The 24,550-nt window shown below is 32.6% G+C and overlaps 1 protein-coding gene across 1 annotated transcript; it reads right to left on the reverse strand.

The window, feature by feature from the left end:
• Positions 1-2,840: 2,840 nt before the first annotated feature.
• Positions 2,841-22,971, reverse strand: LOC118199689 (amine sulfotransferase-like). Its single transcript, XM_035371596.2, has 6 exons — positions 22,426-22,971; positions 12,100-12,305; positions 6,751-6,877; positions 3,952-4,046; positions 3,665-3,848; positions 2,841-3,534 (listed from the first exon to the last, which is right to left on the reverse strand). The coding sequence occupies exons 1-6, from the start codon at positions 22,799-22,801 to the stop codon at positions 3,410-3,412; spliced, it is 1,113 nt and encodes a 370-aa protein (XP_035227487.1). The 5' UTR covers positions 22,802-22,971; the 3' UTR covers positions 2,841-3,409.
• Positions 22,972-24,550: the final 1,579 nt, after the last annotated feature.

Consider the following 24,550-nt stretch of genomic DNA (forward strand, 5'->3'; position numbering starts at 1 on the left):
CTCAGTTCTCTGTAGCGGCAAAAGCAAAGGAATGGAATTTCCAAACTAAGGCTTGCCACCTCATCATGTCTCTGAGAGCGGTTGGCTTTCAAACTCCGTCCGAAAACCAGAGGCTAGACTTCGAAATTCATCTGGCACGTTGGAGCTGCACTTTGGTGAGAAGTGTTTAAAAGACTACAGCAGGCTTCGGTTAAAATATGGCCATCAATGGCATCTGGGATCCTCAGATACAGGAAGGCATGCGAATGGTGTATTTAAAAAGTGCTTTAGTGTACACCATGAAGTTCGAGGCAGCCCAGCAAGCAAAAGGCGAAGACTGCAATCCAGTCAAAGTTGCTCAAGTCCTGGACCTAAGGCATTGAGTGACTGATCATCTAGGCCAGAATTTCTTTAACTGTGGGTCGCGACCCCAAATGGGTTCGTGGGACGTGCAGTAGGTGATCGTCAAAAATTTACCAAGTCTGATATTTCTTTAACTTATTATAATAATTTTATAATTACCAAATATTTTTACATAAAATGTCTGAAAATAGATAAAGATAAGACAAACATTTTGAAGCATTTTTTTATAATAGAAGCGTCCATTTTACTTTAAATATTAAAGTCAATAACCTAAAAATGCAATAGTACATTACAGTACAAATGAAGAAAATGATAGTTTCACTCATGCGTGTCTAGGATTTATGCAATGCTTATGGGGGTCCTTCAAAATTTTCATAAATATTAGGGGTTCCCTACACCAAAAAGTTAGGAAACCTTGTCTAGATGATTTAGCCAGGCAAGTCAATGCCTTGAGATGGAATAGTGACAAAAAAACTACCCTAAAGTGCTGGAATTGCTTTAGTGTACACCATGATGTTCGAGGCAGCCCAGCAAGGAAGAGGTGAAGACCGCCACCCAGTCAGAGTTGCTCAAGTTCAGGAGCCAGGGCATCCAGTGACTGATCATCTAGACCAGAATTTCTTGAACTGTGGGTCGCGACCCCAAATGGGATCACGGGACGTGCAGTAGGTGATCACCAAAAATTTACCAAGTCTGGTATTTCATGAACTTATTATAATAATTTTATAATTACCAAATATTTTTACATAATATGTCTGAAAATAGATAAAGATAAGAAACAAAGACGAAAACATTTTGAAGCATTTTTTTATAATAGAAGCGTCCATTTTATTTTAAATATTAAAGTCAATGACCTAAAAATGCAATCGTATATTACAGTATAAATGAAGAAAATGATAGTTTCACTCACACGTGTCTAGGATTTATGCAATGCTTATGGGGTCCTTCAAAATTTTCGTAAATATTAGGGGGTCCCTACACCATAAAGTTAAGAAATTTTCTCTAGACAATTTAGCCAGGCAAGTCAATGCCTTGAGATGGAATAGTGACAAAAAAACTACCCTAAAGTGCTGGAATTGCGGTGGTGAAGGCCACGTGCGAAGTAACTGGAGAACACTCAAAGGCACGGAATCTAAGACCCCAGCAATAAGCAGGGAAACTAGTGCCCATCTTGCGGAGTGGAGGCTGACAGATATTGAGAAATCCCATTTTAAAGTACCTCAGATTTCTGCAGTAAGTAGTGGCGTAACGGACTTGTCATCATGGCAAATGGAGTTCCTTGCAGTATGATCGTCGATATAGAAGCAGATGTTGCCATCATCAGAAAAGACTTGTCTCAGAAACTGGAAGGTAAATTCATCTGTACGCTGCCCTGCATTACCTTCCAGACTGCATCCGGGGATAAAATTGGCATGAATGGAAAGGTAAACGTTGATATAACATTTGGAAGGGCGGCCTACCATCACACGGCATATGTGGCAGATATTACAAATTTGCATACCCGAATTAGCTAAGGAAATAACAATTTTTCTTTGGACTTAAAAAATAGTAAACTGCATTCTACCTCTGTTCAGAATAAAGATGAAGGAGTGAAATTCGTGCATCAAATCATAGCTCAAAACGATCTCACAGTACGACCAAGAACAAGAATGCATGAACAGAATTTTTACTACCTGGATCCCTACTGGTACAGCATAATGGAATATCCTAAGAACTGTAGTGAGGAGTACTAGTAGCCTGGGCACTCGTTGGCATATCGAGGACCATCATCCCGGTGGCCTGGGCACTCGTTGGCATATGAAGAACCATCATCCCAGTGAGAGTTGCCAAAGCTGAGGTCAGTAGGGAAGGTGATGTAGTTGCAAAATGTACTCCAGTGACCAGTCCCCTATTGGCTATGCTTCAGAGAGCCGAACATCTAAGTTATTGCAGAATGCATAGCTACGCGATGAAGAGAGAAGTGCTGCTGAGCGAGTCCTTTAAGACATTTTCTTCCGCATATCTTCTGACATAGAATAAACCAGTTTGGCTCTTCTTCCCACATTAGTCAATGACTTAATTTCCAACACATTTTGCCCATTAATTTATATTGAATAAGCAAATAATTTCCAAAGACTATGAAGTCTCTGGATCATTCAAGAGCTGACTCTAACGTCCATTTTAATGTTAGGTTAAAGGTCTAGTACACACAGTTGATTATCCCAGTGATTTTCTAGTGGATTGAAACTTGGGAAGTCTATTAAAATACAACATTCATGTCTTCACATTGTAATTCTGTTGAATACTGGCATAGGTATTGGCATCATCCCGTTAGAAAATATGTCCATTAAGTATACTAAAGGGCACAATTCAGCAAATATCTTTTCATTCAGCTTATCATGATATATTTTAGTATTCATTATGGTATAAATGAATATATCAGTTATGAAGCACTCCTTACATAATAGCTAAAAAACAAAACTTCATTTACGGAAGAAAGAAAAAAAGATAATTCAAAATCCAACAACAATCCTTTTACTATTCATTCCCACAGTCTCAAACATTATATATAATGCATCACAAATCACATTTCTACTGATATTATTAGATGAATGAGGCACTTAAGAAATAATGCCGAATGTTTCAAGTATGAATAAACAATACAGAAAATTGAAGTAAGTGCAACTTAATGGAAATATTTTGTATGACCCACATTACAAAATGCATATTATTATTTAGGAGGATGAACAAACACAGTGACTGAAAACAGAAAAAAAAAACTAGCTTACATTTCTTTATGATTATAAATTTATAAAATTCATATGAAACGGAAAATTTTTATAGAGGAACTTTATACCTAAGCATGCAATTAATTTTAGGTAATATACACAAAAATTTGGCCCTAAAAGTTTGCTTTACAATATGACATGTAAGCATAGCAAATACATTAAACACCTTCTGATTGCTTTCTATACTTATAAATGATGATTTCAAATAATTTTAACGCAAAAGTGCTACAAATGCCAAGAACTATATTTTTAAACTTCATTCTATGAAAGTTAATTTCTAAAATTTCTGCACACTGTTGCTAAAGAGGCTTACGGATATCATATAAAAATAAAGAAGAAATCTTTTTAAAATGCTCGTTAATCCATAAATCCATGATATGGTTTGTCTCTGGATTGAGATAATTCTTCCAGTCGCCAACCTCACCTAGAATAAGTATAAAATTTAAGTATTAATAATGCAATACTAAAAAAGATGCCCACTTAAAAATGCAACATTAAACGTACATGCTATAATAATTTCATGATTTTGTTATATAAGATAAAAACTATTATACCTTTTCTCATAAACTTTGCTTCAGTTTGTTTTCGTATACCTAAATCATCCCAATGTTGATAATTCACACTTGGATTGCGACGCATGTTATGGAAAGAACAATGATTAGCTATAGCAAAAATTTCTTGTTCAGTCAAATCCTTATTAAGAAATTCAGCAATTCTTTTAATGCTTTCATGAATATCCTAAAAGTAATTATTTTTTTATTAAGTGTACAATTCACAGAGAAAGGCTAGAAATTACTTCTGTTACCTACATTTGAAAACATAAAAATATTTGAAAAAATACCTTCTGAAAATCCTCATAAAATAATATGAGAACATTTTCATCATTTCTGTGTTCCCACATTTCGGAATAGTGCTTCCAGACTGGACCATAGGGTACTATATAAAAAGATTTCATTGAACTAAAATGGAGGAATCAGTCTTAAAAAAAAAAGAAGAAAAACATATTAATGCAGTATCCATGAACAATGTCCTAATACGAACTTTTTAAATCTAGTATATCATATTTGAAAAAATACCTTCTTAATTATTATTGAGTTTTATTATTAATTAATTAATTATAATTACAGCAAAAGATAAAATCAGCAATAATTACTAACAAAATTCTTACCCATAAAATATGAATAAAAATTACAAATTAAGTTTTGGTCTTCTAATGGTGTACAACCGAAAATTAAAATTTTGTTAACCTAAAATTCACCAAAAGATGAATACATGTAACCTACTAAATGTCAAAAGTGGCGATTCTGTGGGGCAAGTTTTCTCATTCAGTATTGAAGCTATCTGCGGAATAGCACTTTTATAACTGTTGGTTAAAAAATATTTGCCCCAAAAGTGCTAAACTTGTACATATAGCTAGATAAGTTTAATTGGCTTTTGTTTTAATTGAATAAGACTGCAGTGCCATGGATTTTGGTAAACTTCAGTTAATGGGGCCAAAATGTTCAAAAATGCCTTAAACTATGACCTGCACCAAACATTCTGATTTGGAGTGTTTCGAGCTGGAGATACTTCTCATGCGAGATAATAACAAAACTGAGGTAAATTTTACAATCTGGCAGTTGCTAGATAATGAAGAATTCTTTTAAGGAAAGGAACTATCCATGGCAAATACTCAGATAATGATGATTATATTTTTGGACTAGCAATGCATCTTGAACATATCGAAAAAGTTGCTTTCACGATTCGATTAGCTATATTAACATCAACATTATTTGGCAATGACTCTTACACCAAAAAATACCAGAATTTTTAACTTTTATCACAACTAGAGCTATAAATATTAATACATTTTCATCATATTTAGAATAAATTCTGCTTAAAATCATGATTTTCCTACAAGTAATAGTCGGGGAAAAAATTAGAATAATAAAATTATGTGACTGTAGAGGAAATAATGACTATGTGTAATTTGAAGGAAATTAGCTTATTTTAAAACATCCTAATGAAGCTAATGTAGGAAGAAGATGTCTGAAAAATACTAAAAAATTTTTTTTTGAAACGGTTGCCTTTTTGCATAAAATTATAATGTACAATTTAAATCTATCATAAATCATTAATAATAATTTAAAATTAAATAATTTATCCTAATAAAAAGTCAGAAATTATTTGCTTTTATGCATTTTGACTGATTTATTTTTATTATCCACCTTTTTTTTTTTTTTTTTTTTGTTATCTTGAGATTTTTTATTCATGATCTAAAATCTACACAACCTTAGGTTCCTAGCAGTGCTTTTTTTTTTTCGGTCTTTTGTTTTCCTTAGCAGCAGAACAAATTTAATTAATCGTATCTTTAAAATTATATTAAAGAGTACAAAGACTTTACTCCTGCAGCACACTGAGAACTATGCTCTACCTAATAAAAATTATGTAGCGTAGCTAAAGTAAACAGATAAACCATTTGATTCATTAGCTGATGTGTTCAAAAATACAGTGACTGACAATACTGGTTTAAAGGCACCAATATATGAAGAAAGAAAGCACTCAAGAAAGTGAATAATTTAAACAATGAAAGCTAAAAGTATTATTAACATCTTTATAAACCAATTTTAGTTACACTCATAGAATAAATTGATTGTAAGAAACATTACAACTTAGAACAAAATTAAAACATTACAGGTTTACTGGATGCAACCAGCCATTTTGTTACTGGGAATCAAACCCAGTATAAATTACTTGCATTTTGCAGCTCACAAAACTTATAAATTAATTTAAAAAACAAAAATTAACAATTGGCAGCTACCTGGAAAAAATGTCTTAGAGAGGCAACGGTATAAAATATATACCCGCTCTCAAAAATCGGGATTTCGCTCTAGATTTTTTTCAAGTCTCAATTTTGTGTCCTTAGGGTCCTAAGTTATAATTAATGCAAAAGTTTACCACAATTTTAATTATTTTATATACCATCTCTCAAAGGGTTAAGATCAAATAAAGTTCTTGGATTGTAATAACTGCCAGATGTTTCAAATGCCCTCAAAGCAAAAAATTGGGTGGATTGATGTCTGGGGATTGGGAAGGCCACACATTACGAAAGTGTCAGCTGATGACATGTTCTGAAAAATGATTTTTAAGAACATTCTTTTATCATGCAATGTGCGCAGCAGGTCCATCTTGTATAAAGATTGAGCTTGCAAAGCAATGATGTGCTTGCAGAGCCAGAATATAATTCTTTAACAGTGGTCAAGCATGTAACTGGACCTGTAGACCTTAATCCTTGAAGAAGTATTAACTGAAAATAAATCATGCAGGAAATCCACACCATGCTGTTATTTTTGGTGAATGCAACGGAACCTCTACACGACGTGGATTTTCTGATTCTCAAATTTGGCAGTTTTAAATGTTCACGGCACGGTGCAAATGAAAATGCACTTTATCCAAAGGATATTCTGAGGCCATTTACAAAAAAATTATATAAATCATTTCCCCCCTCAGATCTTCATTTGCCAAAAATATGACAGCAAAATAATCATGCTAAAAATCACTTCTCCCTGCAAGCTTAAATTTGGAGTTGTGCATGGTAATTATATTATGATGTCAAATTATTTCAGTTATGTACATTTAAAAATGCACGTAGTATGCTTACTTTTGTCATCAAGAAAATCATGGAGGAAAGTTTCAAAGTCCCCCACATAATTTGACACAGTCATCATCCGAACAAAATGATAGTAAGAAACTACAACATCTTTTGGGTTTCTCATGATATATAAAATCTAAAGTAAAAATGAATATTTTGAAATAATTAATGTACTGTCAATATGACAGTTGACAAAATATGCAAAATAATAACATAAAAGAAAATTTGAAATTGAAAGATATACATGCAAAGAGGACACTCTGTTCTTGCATTGCAAACTTGCAGATTATTAATGTTTATTTAATAAGTTAGAAAGAAATATAAAACATTTATGAGAGGGAAACATTTCATACATAATGTGCCTAAAATATTATTTATTTTGCTACAATGAACAGTGGCAAAGAGATCAAATTTTTTTAGGGTATTAAATATAATAGTAGCTTCACATCCATAGGTAATTTGTTCTGAGATTAACATGAAAAGATGCATAACAGCTAACACAACAGTCATGTAACTACACAAATACTTTCAAAATTAACTGCTTGTATGCAACTATAGCATTAGCAACAAATCGTAAAAAAAAAATGAATTAATAAAATTTGTAAAAGATGGATTTCGCATCTAGAATCATTTGTTGCCACAATGTTACACACTGTACAGATATGTTCAGGTTTAACGTAAGATATGCATGGATGGAATATACACTGTTTTCATAAATGTCTTCATGTGGTGATAATTTTTGCAACTGTTAATCATAGACATATGCTTCCACTTAATAAAAAAAATGTTAAATGCAAATATTCATGTTTTGGCATCCATTTAAAAAATCAATTTTACATAAATTATGAAATTTTATAACTCTCTTTCAGTCCCTATAATGATATTTAGTTAGTTTAAACTCATTCTAAAAGTTAAAACACACAAAGTTTGACCTCATTATGATAATATTTAAAAAATTCATGGTTTTTGTCATCTTTTGCAGCTTTTCATCATAAGTTCATTAAAAAAAATTAGAATAATTCAAGGTTGATTCTTTTTTCTTTAGTCTTATATTCTTTTGTGATTTACTAGCATGTAATATTCTTTAATTTATTATTTTGTTACATATGACATGCCAAAAGAATTTTCATGCATGTAATTTGTAAGTTATCAGATTCTAAGAAGGGCATTGTTAATAATCTTATGGAGTTTATTACTTTAAAATCATAACCAAATAGTCATACAAAAAATTTTATTAAACTAGAAGTACTTTTAAGTTATGCAAATAATGTTTCAAATTGGGTATAGGCCAATAATGCAGCCTACTACTATTTTCTTGAACATGAATCCTATAGGAAATAAAATCTCCTTGCTAGAGTAGAGAGAAGGGTACCCCTTGTATTATCGCGAAGTTGTTATTTCATTTATGGTAGCCTGAGTAGTTGAATGTTATGGAAACCCTATTATGACATAATTGGTTGCATGACTTTAGTAAATTTGTAAGGGCTTGTGGTGTGTGTTAGTTAGGAAGTATCTTGCTTGCTTTTGTTTAGACGGTAAAATGGCTGAATGCAGTAAGTTTAATTTGAAGTTTCTGTACGATTTGGAAAGAAAGGAGAAAACAGTATTACTTGACTGGTGCGTAAATAAATGTTTACTTAGTAGCCATTATTAAGTGTCCTGCTTGTAGGAAGGAAATGCGTATAGTTGAACGTTGGATGATAATGGCACTACGGAAGATATTTTTTACTCTTCTGTGAATTTATGTGGCGACGCCAGTATACAGATTCAAGTTCAGATAATTTTAGGAATTTTGTTTGACTGAAGACATGCTAATTTGCAAATAAGGCAAGTGGATATTTCCTTTGTGTAGTGCAAAGATGGATTCCTTTTTTATGTTATTTCGGTACTTTTCCGTTTCGCCGGCGCAAATCTCGCCAAGCAGACTTTATTGGCGACAACATACAGTATACACATAAAAAATGTTAGTTCTAAGAATTCTTTTAAAAAAAGAAGGCGTAAACATTTTAATAGCGCTTAAAATTTTATAAAAAGCCAATAAATAAAGACAATAAATTTGTAAAAAGACATTAATTTAAGAATTTACTATGCTTTCATGGTTCAACATCCTGATTCGCCGGTTCATATCACGTGACCCCAAGCGATCTCAACTCATGTAAACTACTCTACAAAAATCTATTGCTCTCAGTAATTATCTAAATTAATTTCAAGTTAAATCTTAATTTGGAACACAAGTTTAAATGCAAGAAATATTTCAATTCGTACGAATAGCTTACTCAGAAATTATGTAAAACTGCAGTGCTTTACTTCGCTAATGCATTCTCATTAGAATGGATGAATTTAACCCTTGACTTTACCTTTTCTATATTTTCGGCTTCGGGTAAGCGCTGTGATTGCATCCTAATTGACATAATTACCAAAAATGGCCTTAGACATAAAACTGAACTATCTGATAAAAATTCTATTTATTCTATATGCCAGTATTGAAAGAAACAATCAATCTGATAAGAAAAAGCTGCGACTTGTTTTGAAAATGATGCGTAGAAGGTTACCAGCGAGAATATTCCGTTTGGCATCGGTTGTACCATTATTGGCGACTTTATCGCTTGCGTCGGCAAAACGGAAAAGTACCGTTATTTCATTGTTTGATTTAAAATGCTATTTATTGAGACTATATATTTTTTGTTGGCTTTTAAGTGAATAGTTTGATGTCTACATGGACAAAGTCAAAGGAGTGCGCAATGCCTAGTTTGTGCAATTCTCTGATTTTTTTTAAGTGAAAATAGGTCAATGTGTACATGGATAAATCAAGTGAGTGCACAATGGCAAGTTTGTGCAATTCTCTGATGTTTTTTTTAAGTGAAAATAGGTCGATGTGTACATGGATACCAATTTTGTGCAATTCTTTGTCTTGCTATTTTGGCTTTGAGTAGCGCTAACAAAGCGGAAATAGCAAGTCAAAGAATTGCACAAACTCGGTATCCATGTACCGCCAATTTTCGCCAAGGGGTACTCATAAATGCAAGGGGTACCTGCAATCTCCTTTTTTAAAAAAACTATACCAATCCACATTCTTCATGATGGTATACTTATCACTTAGTCTATTATTATTGGAATTTTTTCCTTAAACTGATGTTTCAAGTAATGTATAAATGCATATACTTTGCTGTTCAGTTTGTGTATAGGCCCTGAATATGGTCTCCATCTTTAGAATGAAATAAGTTGGTCAAATATCATCATTTGGAAGTGATGTTTAATGTATTTATTTCTTATGATGAGTATAAAATTTGACTAAATATAACTTGAGGGACTGTGAGGGTCATATATGTTAGATTTTGTAATTTTTATAACAATGATTTTTTTTTAATTTAAAAATGCCATAACATGAATATTTTCTTTACTTGAAGAATTTTTTCATTGGAAGTATATGTCTATAACCAGCATTTGTAAAAAAATAAAGGACATTTATGAGCAAGCTATATGCCTAATATCCATCTTCACAATTCACATAGCCAACCGCATGACCATAAATATTTCTTCTGTTGTCAAATTTATGATGAAACTTTGCCTTGTGTGTAATAGTCCATTCCAAAAACACTCTTTTGATCTAAAGAAAGTAGTGTTTGATCAGTCCAAAGCTCAATAAGCACTCGTATTTTAATTTTGTATATGACCAGTATGTTTAAAACAACATTTCTCAATGTCCGAACCTCAAAGCTTCCTTTGTGGCCCTTCTAGATTTTCAAAACGGACAAAAAATAAAATTCAGTTTAACCTCATATGCCACATTGTAGCGGAAAATATCACAGTTTGCAAATTACACAAGGCAATCAATCCTCTATCACGTTTTCTCCCAAGATTAACATTTTATGAAATTTATTATTATTTATCATTTACAACCAATAATTCTACCTAAGGGCTGCCCACTCTAGTCTTAGCAATAAAAGAACAATTTAAAGCACTATGGCTATGTTGCTTCTTACCAGTATACATCCAAACACAGAACAGCTAACAAAGAATTGGCAGGTTCATCCATCTTGTTTGTGTGAGTACCAATATTAATTTTGAATTAATAAAATAAATATTATCCAAACTCTAATAGCCTTGAATTATTAAAAACATAAATTTTATTTTATTAACTTCATACCAATATAAAATTAAATGAATTTTAATTAGTTGTATTTTAAAAATATTACTACACTGGTATTAACACATGATAAAAAAACTGCTTTTGAAGGAGACAAGAGTAAGGTGGTCCACAGAACATTTGAATTTATAAAAGTGGAAAGTCCCTTTGGAAAAGTTTGAGAAACACTTGCTTAATATAATCATCAAATGAACACATCTGCATAAAGTTCCTGATACTCAAAGTCAAGAATAATAAACTTTGCTTTGACATTGATCAGCTCACACTTCTCATTGGTTAAAAGACGTTAAATTTCTTTACACAGTTTGATAAATGCTGTTTTAATGACAGCCATTTCTGTTTTCAATTTATCCAGGTTTTGGTTTATAGCAGACTACAAATGTTCTTGTTATGATATGCATAAATCAGTACTTTTCCATTTTGCTGGCGTTATTGGCAACAACACACAGTATACACATAAAAAATGTTAACAAATGAACTAAGAATTTTTTATTTTAAAGGCATAAAGATTTTAATATCGTTTAAAATTTTGTAAAAATACAAAAAATAAACAAAATGAATTTGTAAAAGGACATTAATTTAAGAATTTACTATTCTTTCACGTAAACTACGCTACAAAAATCTAATTCTCTCAGTAATTATCTATATTAATTTCAAGTTAAATCTTAATATGGAATACAAGTTTAAATGCAAGAATTATTTCAATTCGTAAGAATAGCTTACTCGGAAATTATGTAAAACCGCAGTGCTTTACTTCGCTAGTGCATTTTCATTAGAATTGATGAATTTAACCCTTGACTTCCTTTTCTATATTTTCGCCTTCGGATGAGCGGTGTGATTGCATCCTAATTGACTTAATTACCGCGAATGGCCTTAGGGCATAAAATTAAACTATATGGTAAAAATCTATCTGGTTCAAATAATTAAAATCTTTGCTACACCATACTTGCAACAAATAGATAAATGAAATGTATTCATGTGTGCCACATAAAATTGCTTCCAGGGCTGGCAGTTTGAGGTCACTGGAATAAAGTGCGCATGATGAAACACTTAAAAATAACTTTTCACACTACAGCTGAGACAGTTTCATGAATTTAGCCCCAACCCGCTACCGCGAAAAAAATTATCCAACCATCATAAATCATAAAATAATTGCCTGCCACTGAATCATATAATTCATTAAAATAGTCTACATTAAAAGGAGTTCTTACTTTTGGTTTTTTCTTGTGAACATCTTCAGGTAAAAGAGAATACGGTAAGTGAGTTTTAATTAAACGCTGCTCAGGAATTTTTTCTATAAATGATAAACCAGGATATATAAATTCTAAGTATGGAAATCTTTCTTCAATACTTTTAGATGCAGATTCATCAAATCCTTTAAGAATGCAATAAACTATTTCTTGAAGCCAAGTAGAACCTGCAAAGTTATAGAAAATAACAAAAAACATTAAAAGAATTGTTATTAATCACAAGTATATTATAAAGCCATATAAAATTATATAATTTTATGCTTCTCTAAACTGCAAAATATAAAGATACTAACCTACATGAGGAGGATGGAAACTTTAACCATGCCCCAAAAATGTAAAATGACAGATATTTATAAAGCCTTTTCTCTGAAAATACCTGAAGTTTTTATATAAGAAAAAAATGATAAACATAATAATAGCATCTTATTATAGTTATTACTAATATATGACAAATCTTTTTGTTTCATTCACAATTAACAATAAATAAAACCCAAATGACAGCAGAATATTACGACATTCCTACAAGGCCAGACCAAACATAAACCACAAAGACAGCTATATATGAGTAAAGTGCTGATTTCTTTAGGTTGTAGTAGCTATAATGTTCTCACTAGCAAGAACTATATAAAAGTATACTTTGCTTTGAATTATTAATATGTTTAATTTATACAAGGTGCAAACTGTATTATCACCTGTTAGGGGGAAGCAAAAATACTGGAAATAAATCAGCCTTTGCACTACATTGAACTATACATATTAATCTACATATATTTTCTAGTAGATTATATGTTATCTCCTCTGAAAAGAACGTAGTTAAATTAGAATTTGATTGAAATGAATTTACTTGTTAGCATATTTAAAACTGAATTATTAAAATAGGATAATTATAAGCAAAAGTGAAAAAAACAAAGTAATTATCACTGGAAATTAGTTGACTTTTCAAGGGGAACAAACTAATTTTGGATCAATTAACAGTCATTAACACATGTGAAAGTGTTTCCTCTTTTTCTCAAGTAAGAATCAACGCTAAAAGAGCTGTTCAGTAAGATTGATTTAAAACTATTTATATTGCTAAGTAAGAAGCAGTAAGAAATGGCAGTTCTGTTTAACTTATAATGCAATCTTCTAATCATAATGATACCACTTGTTCTCTTTTGCTGCCAACAATGTGCAGAGTGTGCTCAACTTGTACATCTTTAATAGGTTGCACAGGTGAAGTCTTGACTGTTTCCTCCACACAAAGCACAATATCCAATATCCAAATTTGGATATTGTGTTTTGCTTGTCTCATTTCATGCATTTTGGTTACAAACATTTTGTTTTCTATTCGTTTCAGTGAGGGATTTTTCTGCTGTTTTGTGTGTGCTTTATTATTGCTTAGTTAATTTAGTTTGATTTCTGCATTGTTTATCATGCCTTCATCCGTTAATCGTTTCACTAAATTACGCCTAAAACGGCAAAAATTCCTGAATCATCTTGACTTTTTACTTAAATGTAAATGTAAAAAATTGATCCCCAATTTTATTCAAATCTAATCTAATCAAAAACCTTCCAGTCGCGTTTCAAAAATTCTGTTAAATTGCAAGCTTGCCTTACTTCGGTCCATCATAAGGGATACACGTCAACAATTGTCCAAAATTGAACATGAACTCTATAAGCTTCATCTGGAACTCGCTAATGCTCTTGAACAAAAGTCTTGGTCTAGAACGGAGAATGCAGTTAACCGTCATAAAAACACCCTTGCAGTTAAATTCGAAAAACTTCTTTTACAGTCTTCCAGTTCAAGTAGTTCAAAAAATCTTCCCATTGTAAACATCAAACCAACAGTTAATATTTCTAATGTTAGTCTTTCAGAAGAACAAGAGAGAATTCTAAAATATAATTTTAACTTCTCACAAACCTGTAAACCCTCGATTCCAAAGATTTTGGCTCCTATCGAAAGAGCTTTCAAGTTCAGTAAAGTTTCAGATTCACAGAAAGAAATGATTAGGCATCTTATAGCTCATAATGTGAAATTCAATAATAAACCTTTGAAACCAAATCTAAATGTGAGAGAGTTACAATGCGCGAAATTCATTCTAAGCCGGATATTATCATTTCAACGGCTGACAAAGGTGGCCAGATAGTCGTCATGGATAAGAACACTTACATCGATGGTGTCACTAAACTCTTAAACAAAGGACCATATAATCCAATCTCTAAAGATCCTTCACCTTCGGATCTGTCAAAAATAAAAACTGTGATCAAATCTTAAAACATTCGCTTATCCCATCTGTTGCGAATTGTGCCAGATTATATGCTCTTCCCAAAATTCATAAAAGTGGTATTCCTTTCTGCCCTATTGTATCACATTTAGGTACTGCCCCGTATCCATTAGCTAAATATTTAGTTTCTAGACGTTCAAATCTATTAGACAATAACATTTACACCATAAAAAATTCAATAGAGTTTGTAAAAATGGTTAAAAACATTTCTTCTAGAAATTTACTCATGGTTTCTTTTGATGTAAAATCATTATTCACCAATGTTCCAGTGGAGGGTGCATTAAGATGTCTAGAAACCAGACCTCGCAAATTTCATTTCTCTTGCATCGAAATTGATGAGCTAATTTCTCTCACTCAACTCTGTTTGAAACAAACACATTTGTTTTTCCAAAATAAATATTACAAGCAAACTGAGGGATTAGCCATGGGAAGCCCCCTCAGTCCCATCCTGTCTGATATCTACATGCATTATTATGAATCAAAATTGTTTGAAACTTTAAACTTCCCTGCATGGTTCCATTACGTAGACGATACTTTTACCCTGTTTGAAGGTAATAAAGATGATTTAAGTAAAGTTCTTTCAACAATGAATTCTATTGATCCTGCTATTCAGTTCACTTTTGAACTTGAGACTTGCAATTCTCTTCCGTTTCTTGACATTCTGGTCACACGTAACACATCCAACTTCAGTACTATGGTTTAGCATAAACCTTCATCGGTTTGCCTTCCACCACACTTTAAATCATGCCATACGACTAAACAAAAGTTAGCTTCATTTTTATTCCTATGTTTTCCGTGCTCTTCAAGTTTGCTCCTCCAAACTATCCCTTGATGAAGAACTAAATTATTTAAAAGCAATAGCTATTGACAGGGGCTTTTCACGCAACATTATTAATCAAGCAGTTAAAAAATTCTCATCTCAACACACTAAAAGGCACACTCTTGTTTTAGGAGATTATAAAAATTCTGTTGTCATTCCCTTCTTTCCATCAATTAGCTATAAAGGTGCACATAATTTGCAGAAATTTAACTTTCGGGTTGTTTATTCTCCCATCAATAAAATTCCAAGTTCCATACTCAAGGACCCCATTCCAGATATGAATTCCTGGGGTATTTATAGGATTCCTTGCAGTGTGGTTTAATTTACATTGGCCAAACTAAGAGAGCCTTAAAATTTCACATCAAGGAACATGAGGCATATGTTAGAAAAAAGGAAACACAGAAGTCTTCTGTTGCTCAACACTGTTGGTCCGAAAATCACATTTTCAATTTTTCTGCTGCCAAAATTATTCAAAAAACATCTTCCATTGGAGAACTGGATTTTTTAGAGGCATTTCACATTCAAAAAAATCTTTCTGTTCTAGTTAACGATCCTAATTCCAAACCATCTTTGCCTTCGGCTTTTAAAGAAATTATGTTTTAGTTCTGGTTTCATCAACAAGATGGCATCACTTGCTTATTCGTGTCCAGGCTTTCTTATCTTATCTAATCATTATTTCCTATCTTGTTCATTGGCGGTTTTGCAGCTGAGGATGGTGGTTCGGTAAAACCATCGAAACTAGTCCTGCAAAAATTTTGAAAATATAACGCTGATTTTTGTTGTTTGACTTCTGAATTAGTATTTGTTCGGCGTGTTATTGTGTCTTAATCAAGGGATTTGTTTAATGCCAGTTTGTTCCTTTTTCAATGTTATGGTCAACTTCAACTTTTAACCACTTACCAGTTTAATTTTCCTCCCATACTGTGACCAAAAATAAGCATATTTTTTAAAAACAATTTTGTATGCAAATTGATTATACGAATTTAAATTAGCTGTCAAAGTAGTTCAGGTATTGCATGTATTAATTTATGATAATTTTTTATTACTGCAAAAGTATAGAATTTTTTACTTAAAGCTGCCCCCCTCCTTTTTTTTTTTTTTTTTTTTTTTTTTTTTTTTTTTCTTTTGGATGAAGGTGTGAAACTGGAACATTACAGAAGATAAATGCTAGAATAAAAGATGTATTTTTTTTACGTATGTATATTTTTATTTCTTTTCAGCTTTGGTATGATATATTTTAAAACATGGAGATAAGCACAGTCCAATATCAAAAAGTTAACAAAAATATCTGGTTTCTTCCCTGACATGTTTTCCACTATCACTTCCTTTTGAGCACCATACAAAGTCTAAACAAAAAGCAGTAAATCCTGTCCTTGAACTGGTTTTACAATCTAGTGTCTCCTGAACTACTAGAGACATTTATTAGAAACACTGCAAAGTAAGTATAAAAAAGAAAAAGCTGGGCAAACCAGCAGACTGGTGTAGGAGAGTATATTGCCCAAGCAGAGTACTAGCAAATCAGGGAAGGCCCATTTCGCAGCACCCGAATAGTGCTCAGGCAAAACTGTTAAGTGATTAAAAAGATGTCTTGAGGTGCTTAACAGAAGATGTGTGATGAGAAAGGCCTTGCTGTAATGACAACTAGCTCCTTCACTGTAACAATACCTTTGGCAAAAAACAAAATGGCTGCTATTTCCCATCCTCCCAATTCACTTGACTTAGCTTCCTAAATTTTGCCTGGCTCCTCAAGTTGAAAACAAAACCAAAAGAATGATGTTTTGAAACTGTATTTAACATTCAACAAGAATTATAAGATTTCATTTTTAATACATTATGCATTTACTAAAATTGGCGAGAAATGGAGCAAGCCATTTTTCCAGGCATGTGGTATTTTGTAAAAAAAAAAAAAAAAAAAAAAATTGCTCCAGCACTAATGTAATGATATAATACTGAACAGAATATGAATGACTGAAAATATAACATTAACATCTACAGACAAAGTATTATCAAAACACATGAGAAATGTTTCAAGAGAAGTCATGTTCCTTCTTATTCAGAGTTTATTGAAAGGTGGAGACAGTTTAATGAGCAATAAGATTTCTCAATATATTCACATTAGACCATTTTTAAAGATATGGCAGCCAAAATTAAATTAATAAATACAGAATTTATTTTCCAACAGTTCTAGAAATTTTTAATAGCAGCTTGAAATTTTGGCACTATTCTGTTTTGAGGGCTGTAAGAAAATTGCAGCGAAAATGTATGCACAAAAGCGCCAAATCTAGCAAACACGCCCATTTAACAGCGCGCCAAATCTAGCATACGCATTGATTTCAGATTGCGTAAGTTTATATAGTTCTATATTTCTTAACACGACATTGAAATACTAGTTTAATTTTTAAATCCTTTTTTGATATCCTGTGGATTTAACAATTTGGGAATTGACCATGATGAAAAGTCGGAAATAGAATTTTGGGTACAGTGCAGAATCACCCACTGCTTGATGCGTTTTTAAGAATTGCACATGCTCGGTATCCATGTGCACATCGACCTATTTTCACTTTAAAAAAAAATCCTAGAATTGCACAAAAATGCCACTGCACACACCCTTGACTTTATCTATGTACACATCGACCTATTTTCACTTAAAAAGCAAAAGAAAATTGACAAAAATCCAATTGTTTTTAATCTTGTAAAAAGCGGCAAACAAATAACTGAGCGATTCTGCACTTTACCGAGAATATTTTCAAAGAAAAAGCATCATTCATTATAGAAAATTATGTTTGAACAACCAACGAGATGAAATTATGCTTTAGCGATAAGTTGGTAGCGAAATAGCAATGCAGGCATCTATTCAGTTATGTTTAGCAATTTTATATAAATTATAATAATGATCTGAAATAGTTATTTACTCTTATGCTTCTATTCAGTCATGTTTAGCCTTTTTCATATAAATTTAATAATAAAAAAGTATTACATATGAAATTAACCTTTCATCTAAATTAAAACATCAATCTTAAGTAGTTATTTACTATTACACTTCCTTTCTTGCCGCAATTATTAGGGTTGCCGTAATTCTTTTTGGCAGCATTGGCATCAACAATAATTTGGCGATTTTTTACGGCCCTCAAAACAGAATAGTACTGAAATTTTTAATACCTGGAAGAAAGACTAACACATTCTGATATCTGTAATGAACAACTCTGAAATAAAGGATACGATACCTTTCCCATTCTTTTAATACAAAAATCCTAATTAAAGGACATTTATAGGAATTAAAAATTCTTCAAAAAGAAATGTTCCATGGAAAATTTTAAAAATACCCACATAACGAATTTCAGAAGCTGTGAAAATATTTCTCAGGGTTTATTTCTGTGTTGGATATTGGTTGAAGTACATTCATTATTTTGTGCTGTACACCATAAAATAGCTGCCAGTAGTAAGATTACCCTGAAGTTTCTGTAAGATATGGAATGAATGGGAAAGAAAACATTGATTGACTGGTTGTCAATGAAGATTTAAATGACTTCACCTCTCAGTAAATTATGCAGTGGCATTTAAGGATTCGGAAACGAGAGCTCATATCAACACTATGGAAGGAATGTGGGGTGTAATAAAATGGGATTTTTGAAAGAAATACCACGGACTGTCCGGAAGTAGAAAGAGTACTTTTTACTTTTACTTTAGTGAATTTATGCCACGATGGCAGCATACATATTCTAGTTCAGAAAATTTTAAACAGTTTTTGGATGCTTTTAAGGAATTCTATGTGCATTGTAGACAAAGAAATTTCTAAATCAGGTAAGTTGATATTTCCTTTTTGTGCTGCACAGGTTACATAACATGTATTTCCATTTTTATATTATTTCCTTGTTTTATTTTGATTTAAAATGAAGTTTATTGAGAAAAATTTTTATGCTATAATTATGTTTATTGCATTATGTTCTGGATGCTATTTTACTTGGGAGGGCACTGCACATAAACAGGAATGGCACCAGAAGATCGACAATTTTTGGCAAATGGGTACCCTGAAATATATTTTCCCCATATGTAAACATCCAAGCTTCTCTCACTTTCCCTACCTCCTGTTACGTCGTTCGAAAGGCCACCATAAATGGTGTGCCATGTGTTGAGAAACACGAGGTTACACTCTACTTTAGTCCTTTCCAAAAACCCTTTTCCTGGAAACTGGGGCAGGGCTGGAGTAATCCTGAACCCTTTCCAGCAGGTTACCTTTTAAAGTTAGAATTTCAACATAAAAAAAAAAGGTAGGCGGTTTAATCAGGCCTAGAGGAAAACAGAGGTAAAATTTTTGTAAAGCTAGAATTTACTGTTTTAATTCTGTAGGCTCATTGGGAAGTGCATAATAGAGTAAAAAATTTTGCCTATGATTAAAAAAATACTAGATTCTGATTGCTGTAACAGATTTAGCATTACTAAGGATGTGCCACAGGGAGGCCTGCTACTCTACAACTCCCCAAAAGCTTTTCTTGGTTATATGATGATTACATGCATATACATAAAAAAAAAATGTAACTTGACCATATGATATTTATATTATACTAACACTTTTGTCTATATTTCGTTCATGGTGGTACTTTTTGAAGCAAGTGACACCATTTTGAAAAAGCACATCCCAACATTGCATGTTTTGCGTTAAACTTCCATAAGTGAAGTGAGTGCGAAACTTTGGTTGCGGTTTCCAGCTGCATGTTTTCTTGTGGCAAACATAGAGCTTTATTTTGGTGATTAAAATGAGTGCGAGTTTAGTGTAGCTAGAAAAAAAAAATTTTAATTTAATTTTTAAATATTGTGTTTATTTTTAAAAGTCTTACTCTTTAATATTTGCAGGAGGTTAAGCTGCTGCATTTTTTGCAGACTATTAGAACAATTTTATAAAAGTAAGAGTAAACTTTTGATTATGTCAAAAAGAATTTTCGATTCAGGAGCAGCCAAAGGATCTACAAAGCGAAAGCATGTTTCGATGTCCATCAAGCAAAAAGTGGAATTGCTGCAAAGAATGGATAAAGGCATATCCTTTGTTTCTCTAACCATTCTGAAATCTGTTTATCAATTTCACGCTGCTCTGCGGGGGAGGGAAGGAAACGTCGCAGCGCGAAATGAACTGGAAGTTGATCGGTCAGCACTATCTTTATCTTCAGAGCAGATGTTTTTATTTTATTCGGCTTATAATTCCTTACTAAATTTATTCGGCTTATAATTCCTTACGTAGTTCATCTCGATTTACTCTACCTTTGATATGATTTAAATCAAATTCCTCGTCATTATAAATATCACGAATACACATCAAATAGTTTTCTGGTTGCAATTTTCTAATTTCGACTATGCGTAATGTATGCTTTACGTATGCGCATGTTAAAAGAAATGTTTAATAAAGTAAACAAATAAATATTAAGCTTTTTTTTTTTTTTTTTTTTTTGTAAATTTTGATACCCTTTAGATCATAATTGCTCTTTATTTCATAAATTAAAGTTTAGTATTTTTAATTTTATAATTTCTGCATGCCATCTTACCAGATTTAAACTGATGATCTATAATCCGGAAAAACCGATAATCTGGAATCGCCGAAGTCCCGACAAGTCTGGATTAAAGACTTTTGACTGTATAGAATAAAGAGATCAGCACACAGTCAAAAAAATTGCATAGACATTTTGTTTCAAACAATTCCTTTTATATTCTAAAAAAAATCTCGACGATTTCTTTGAAAAATGAAGGTTTTTAAAAACTCAACATGCCTAAAATGTATGGACAGGTTTGTGTCGTGCTGTCATCTAGTATAAATAAAGACAGTTCGAAGTAACCTATATATCCTTTTAAATTTTTTCTGTATATACAGAGGAAATTTTAAGGTGGAAAGGGTGTTAAGGAAGATAAGCACGTGCTCAAGGCATCAAGGAAAGGAGACAACAAACAATTTCCCATTACTGGTTTTACCATTGAATGCACAGTCAGAGTCGTAGCTAGGGTTTTCAGTGCCCAGGGACAACTGAAGATTTCGCACCCCCTACTGCTTGCCAAGGATGGAAAACATTTAATTCTAAAATGTCGTAACATCAGTTTGGCACCCCTTGGATTCTGCATCTGGGGACAGATGCCCCCCTCTAGCTACGCCCCTGTGCACAGTGCAACTAAATCAAAACTAACTGAGAGAAATAATAGAGATAAAACTCATGTAAACACATGTAGGGACACCAAAATCTTAATCTGGCCTTGGAGGTGAGGCATACATGCCCTGCATGTTCATTACCTTAAATAAGGCTCAAAGAATTTTGGTCCACTAAGGTCATTTAAAATTTACTACTTAATATTCAGTAGGATGTGGAAGGGCACTGCCGATTTGTTTTTCTGTTCATTCCTGTTAAAATATTTAACTAAATACTTTAAACAAACAAAAATTTGGTCACTATAGCCCACTGAAAAAAGTAAAGTTTTACACAATGCACAAGAAGCTAAGGTTAATCTTCGGATTATGGTAACTTGCCGATTTTTTGGCGAAAATTTGGCGACCAACACTGCTACAGCAACCTGCTAGTTTTGTTTTGGACGCCATTTTGTTTTCACGAAGTTTTTCTTTTTTTAACTCAACATTTTTTCCAACAATCTGCTAACCGAATTACGCTTATACTAGAACTTTTATGGAACAAAAATGCTTAATCATGACGAAGATTAGGTGCGAAATTGGGAGAAAGTGCAGAATCGCAAACTGCTTGCCGCGTTTTTAGGAATTGCACATACACAGTATCATCCATGTACACGTCGACCTGTTTTCACTTAAAAAAAATCCCAGAATTGCACAAAAATGGCATTGCGCACACTCTCGACTTTATCCATGTACACTGCTAAAGTCCTGGCTAGTAACCTTTAGCGCCTTACCAAAATGTCGCCAAACTACCTGTTACCATATTCCAAAGATTAGCTGAAGCTAATGCTTTAAATTTTAACACCCTGTTCCATATGTTAAAGCTATCAAATTCTTTACACTGACATCAGATGTTCTCATTCATTTTCAAGATATTAAAATTAAATAATATGTATACATTTACCAAGTATTTCTTAAAATAATATTAAACAATTTCCAACTTTAAAAAAAAACTGTTCTTTTTAAGCTATGCAATTTCATTATTCGATGATCAGTTTATTATAATGTATATTATAGTTTATTATAATGTAAGGCAAAAATACCTGTTTTTGGAAAAGAAACTACAAATATGTCATCATCCCTGCATCTAAAGTTCCGCACATTATCCATACTCTTCATTACAAACGTTGGTAATATGAAACCTTTATATTCATACAGTTTAAAATTCTTGTGATAATTAGGATTCGCGGAAACTAACTTCGCATCATCGAAAGATTTCGAAGTTTTCCGTTTCCTGGCAAATAAAACAGCAACAAACGTCCCACCAAACAGAACAGTAGATGCAAGCCTTTTGATTAATTTAAACTTTTTAATGTTTTGATGCTCCGATGCCGCAGTATTTAAAAGTCTACAGCTCACATAGTCCTTCATATAATTTTTAAATAAAGGCACAGGAAATTTTAAAAACTTCGAATACATCTTCAGTCTTATGTTCAATTACTAAAAAACAGCAGTTTTAGAAAACATAATTAGATTATAAATTCTGCATTAAGAGGAACTTCACAAATACATGTAAACTATAGCTATTTTTTATCAAAAGCCATTACACACACGACTCAAAGCACACAGACGTCTTGTTTTGCACCCGCCAAGTCTTTCTGCACCGATGGGCGAAAAATGAAGCTTAGGTGAGAAAGAAAGGTATATAGAAAGCAGGCAATTTCGTATTTCACAGATCGCATTTTCTTCTCGAGTGTCAAAGATGTAGAAACATCTTTTTACTCGACTTCTGATAACAATCTGGAAGGAAAAGAAAGAGGAGTAGTGTTGTAGAAGGTGGGGCAGGGGGGAAAGAGAGTCAGGTCCCCGCTAGCTGCAGCGAAAGAGGGGAGGGGAGGTCAGTGTCATTACAAGATGTAGCAGCGGGTGACAGATCGCAGAGTTAGTTTAGCGTGAATTAGTTTAGAGTCAATTAAGGTTGTAATTCTTATGTGGGTAGGATGTCACAAGGGATGTTTTTTACCGGGATGCGAGGAGTGTCTTTGAGAGTGCTAATAAGGCTACTACTGTGGGTTTCTATTGAATGAAAGAAGTTGAACGCTAATCGTTTAATATACTCTTGAATAAGTTCGATTTGAAGGTCTCTGTGAATGTAGGGGGCCGATGCTATTGGCACCAGCGGTGCGATTAGCCGCTTCAGCTATTCGCACCAACATTAACCACGCATGAGCTTTCAGTTGTCGGATCCGTCATTTGAACCGAATTGAAAAGAAGAATCCTAAGTCCGTGGACTGCCAAGTCTGTTGTAATGAGTCTTTTTTTCTTTTTTTTTTTTTTTAAGGCAGGTTACTACTCTGACTTAGTTCATCATTTTTAAGCGTTAGCGACTTTCAAAAGATTAGAAAGGGAAATGTGTTCCTTTCAACGAGATAGTATACTGGTAGAGAGCGTATTGCAACCTTCAACCGGTTCCAACATTAGTGTCACGTGACTGCTGCGCGAATTCCGAAAGTCAGGAAATACTTTACATTGCTTTCTATGGGACGAAAGACTGCTGCTCTGCTTGGTTACATAAAATTTAAGTAAAAATGGTTATTCGCTGTAGCGCCTACGGATGTAAAGAAAGTTTCGTGAAATGAGGACTTGTAACCTTTCATAGGTAAGTTAAAACTGCATGATTTATTATTTTATTTTCAGTACTTTTGTCATTTTACTATCTCTGTTGAATTGGTTGGAAAGTTTCAGCCATATTGTATCAGAAAATTGCCGCCGTATATGACATTTTCAGCATGTATTATTAGCATCAAAATGTACTAAATACTGTGACACTATTTACTGGAATCACCCTTTACAAATAATTGAATTTTATATGTTTTTTCCATGTATTTCGTTGAAATAGAAAGCTGCGCCAACTGGCGTTAACTTTTTTTCGCCAAGTCGTACGCGTTTTGATTTCATAAACAATTACTGCCTGCGATAAAAAAAAAGAAAAATGCTATTATTAGCATTAAATTATTGAGAAAAGATTGTGCGATATGTTTATTTTGTTTAAAAAAAGCTGAAGATCTTGATTCATGCAACATTGAACATAAACAGTTAAACTGCATTATTTTAAAAAACAGATTACTTTTATAAAGCTCAATGCTTTATCATTATTTTCTATAAAATCAATTAAAATAAAAATAACCTGGATTATAATTCTGTCTCATCTACGATGCTGTTAGAAAT

Source organism: Stegodyphus dumicola, chromosome X2, assembly GCF_044657685.1.
Source record: "Stegodyphus dumicola isolate Sdum_Otavi_A_Nest chromosome X2, ASM4465768v1".
Taxonomy (NCBI): domain Eukaryota; kingdom Metazoa; phylum Arthropoda; class Arachnida; order Araneae; family Eresidae; genus Stegodyphus; species Stegodyphus dumicola.

Coding starts and splice junctions, on each gene's coding strand:
- LOC118199689 (XM_035371596.2), bottom strand. CDS start 22,801: ATGTATTCGAAGTTTTTAAAATTTCCTGTGCCTTTATTTAAAAATTAT. Junction 4,047..6,750: donor TGATTTTCTTGATGACAAAA/GTAAGCATACTA, acceptor CTTTTTATATAG/TACCCTATGGTCCAGTCTGG. Junction 3,535..3,664: donor AGCAAAGTTTATGAGAAAAG/GTATAATAGTTT, acceptor TACTTATTCTAG/GTGAGGTTGGCGACTGGAAG.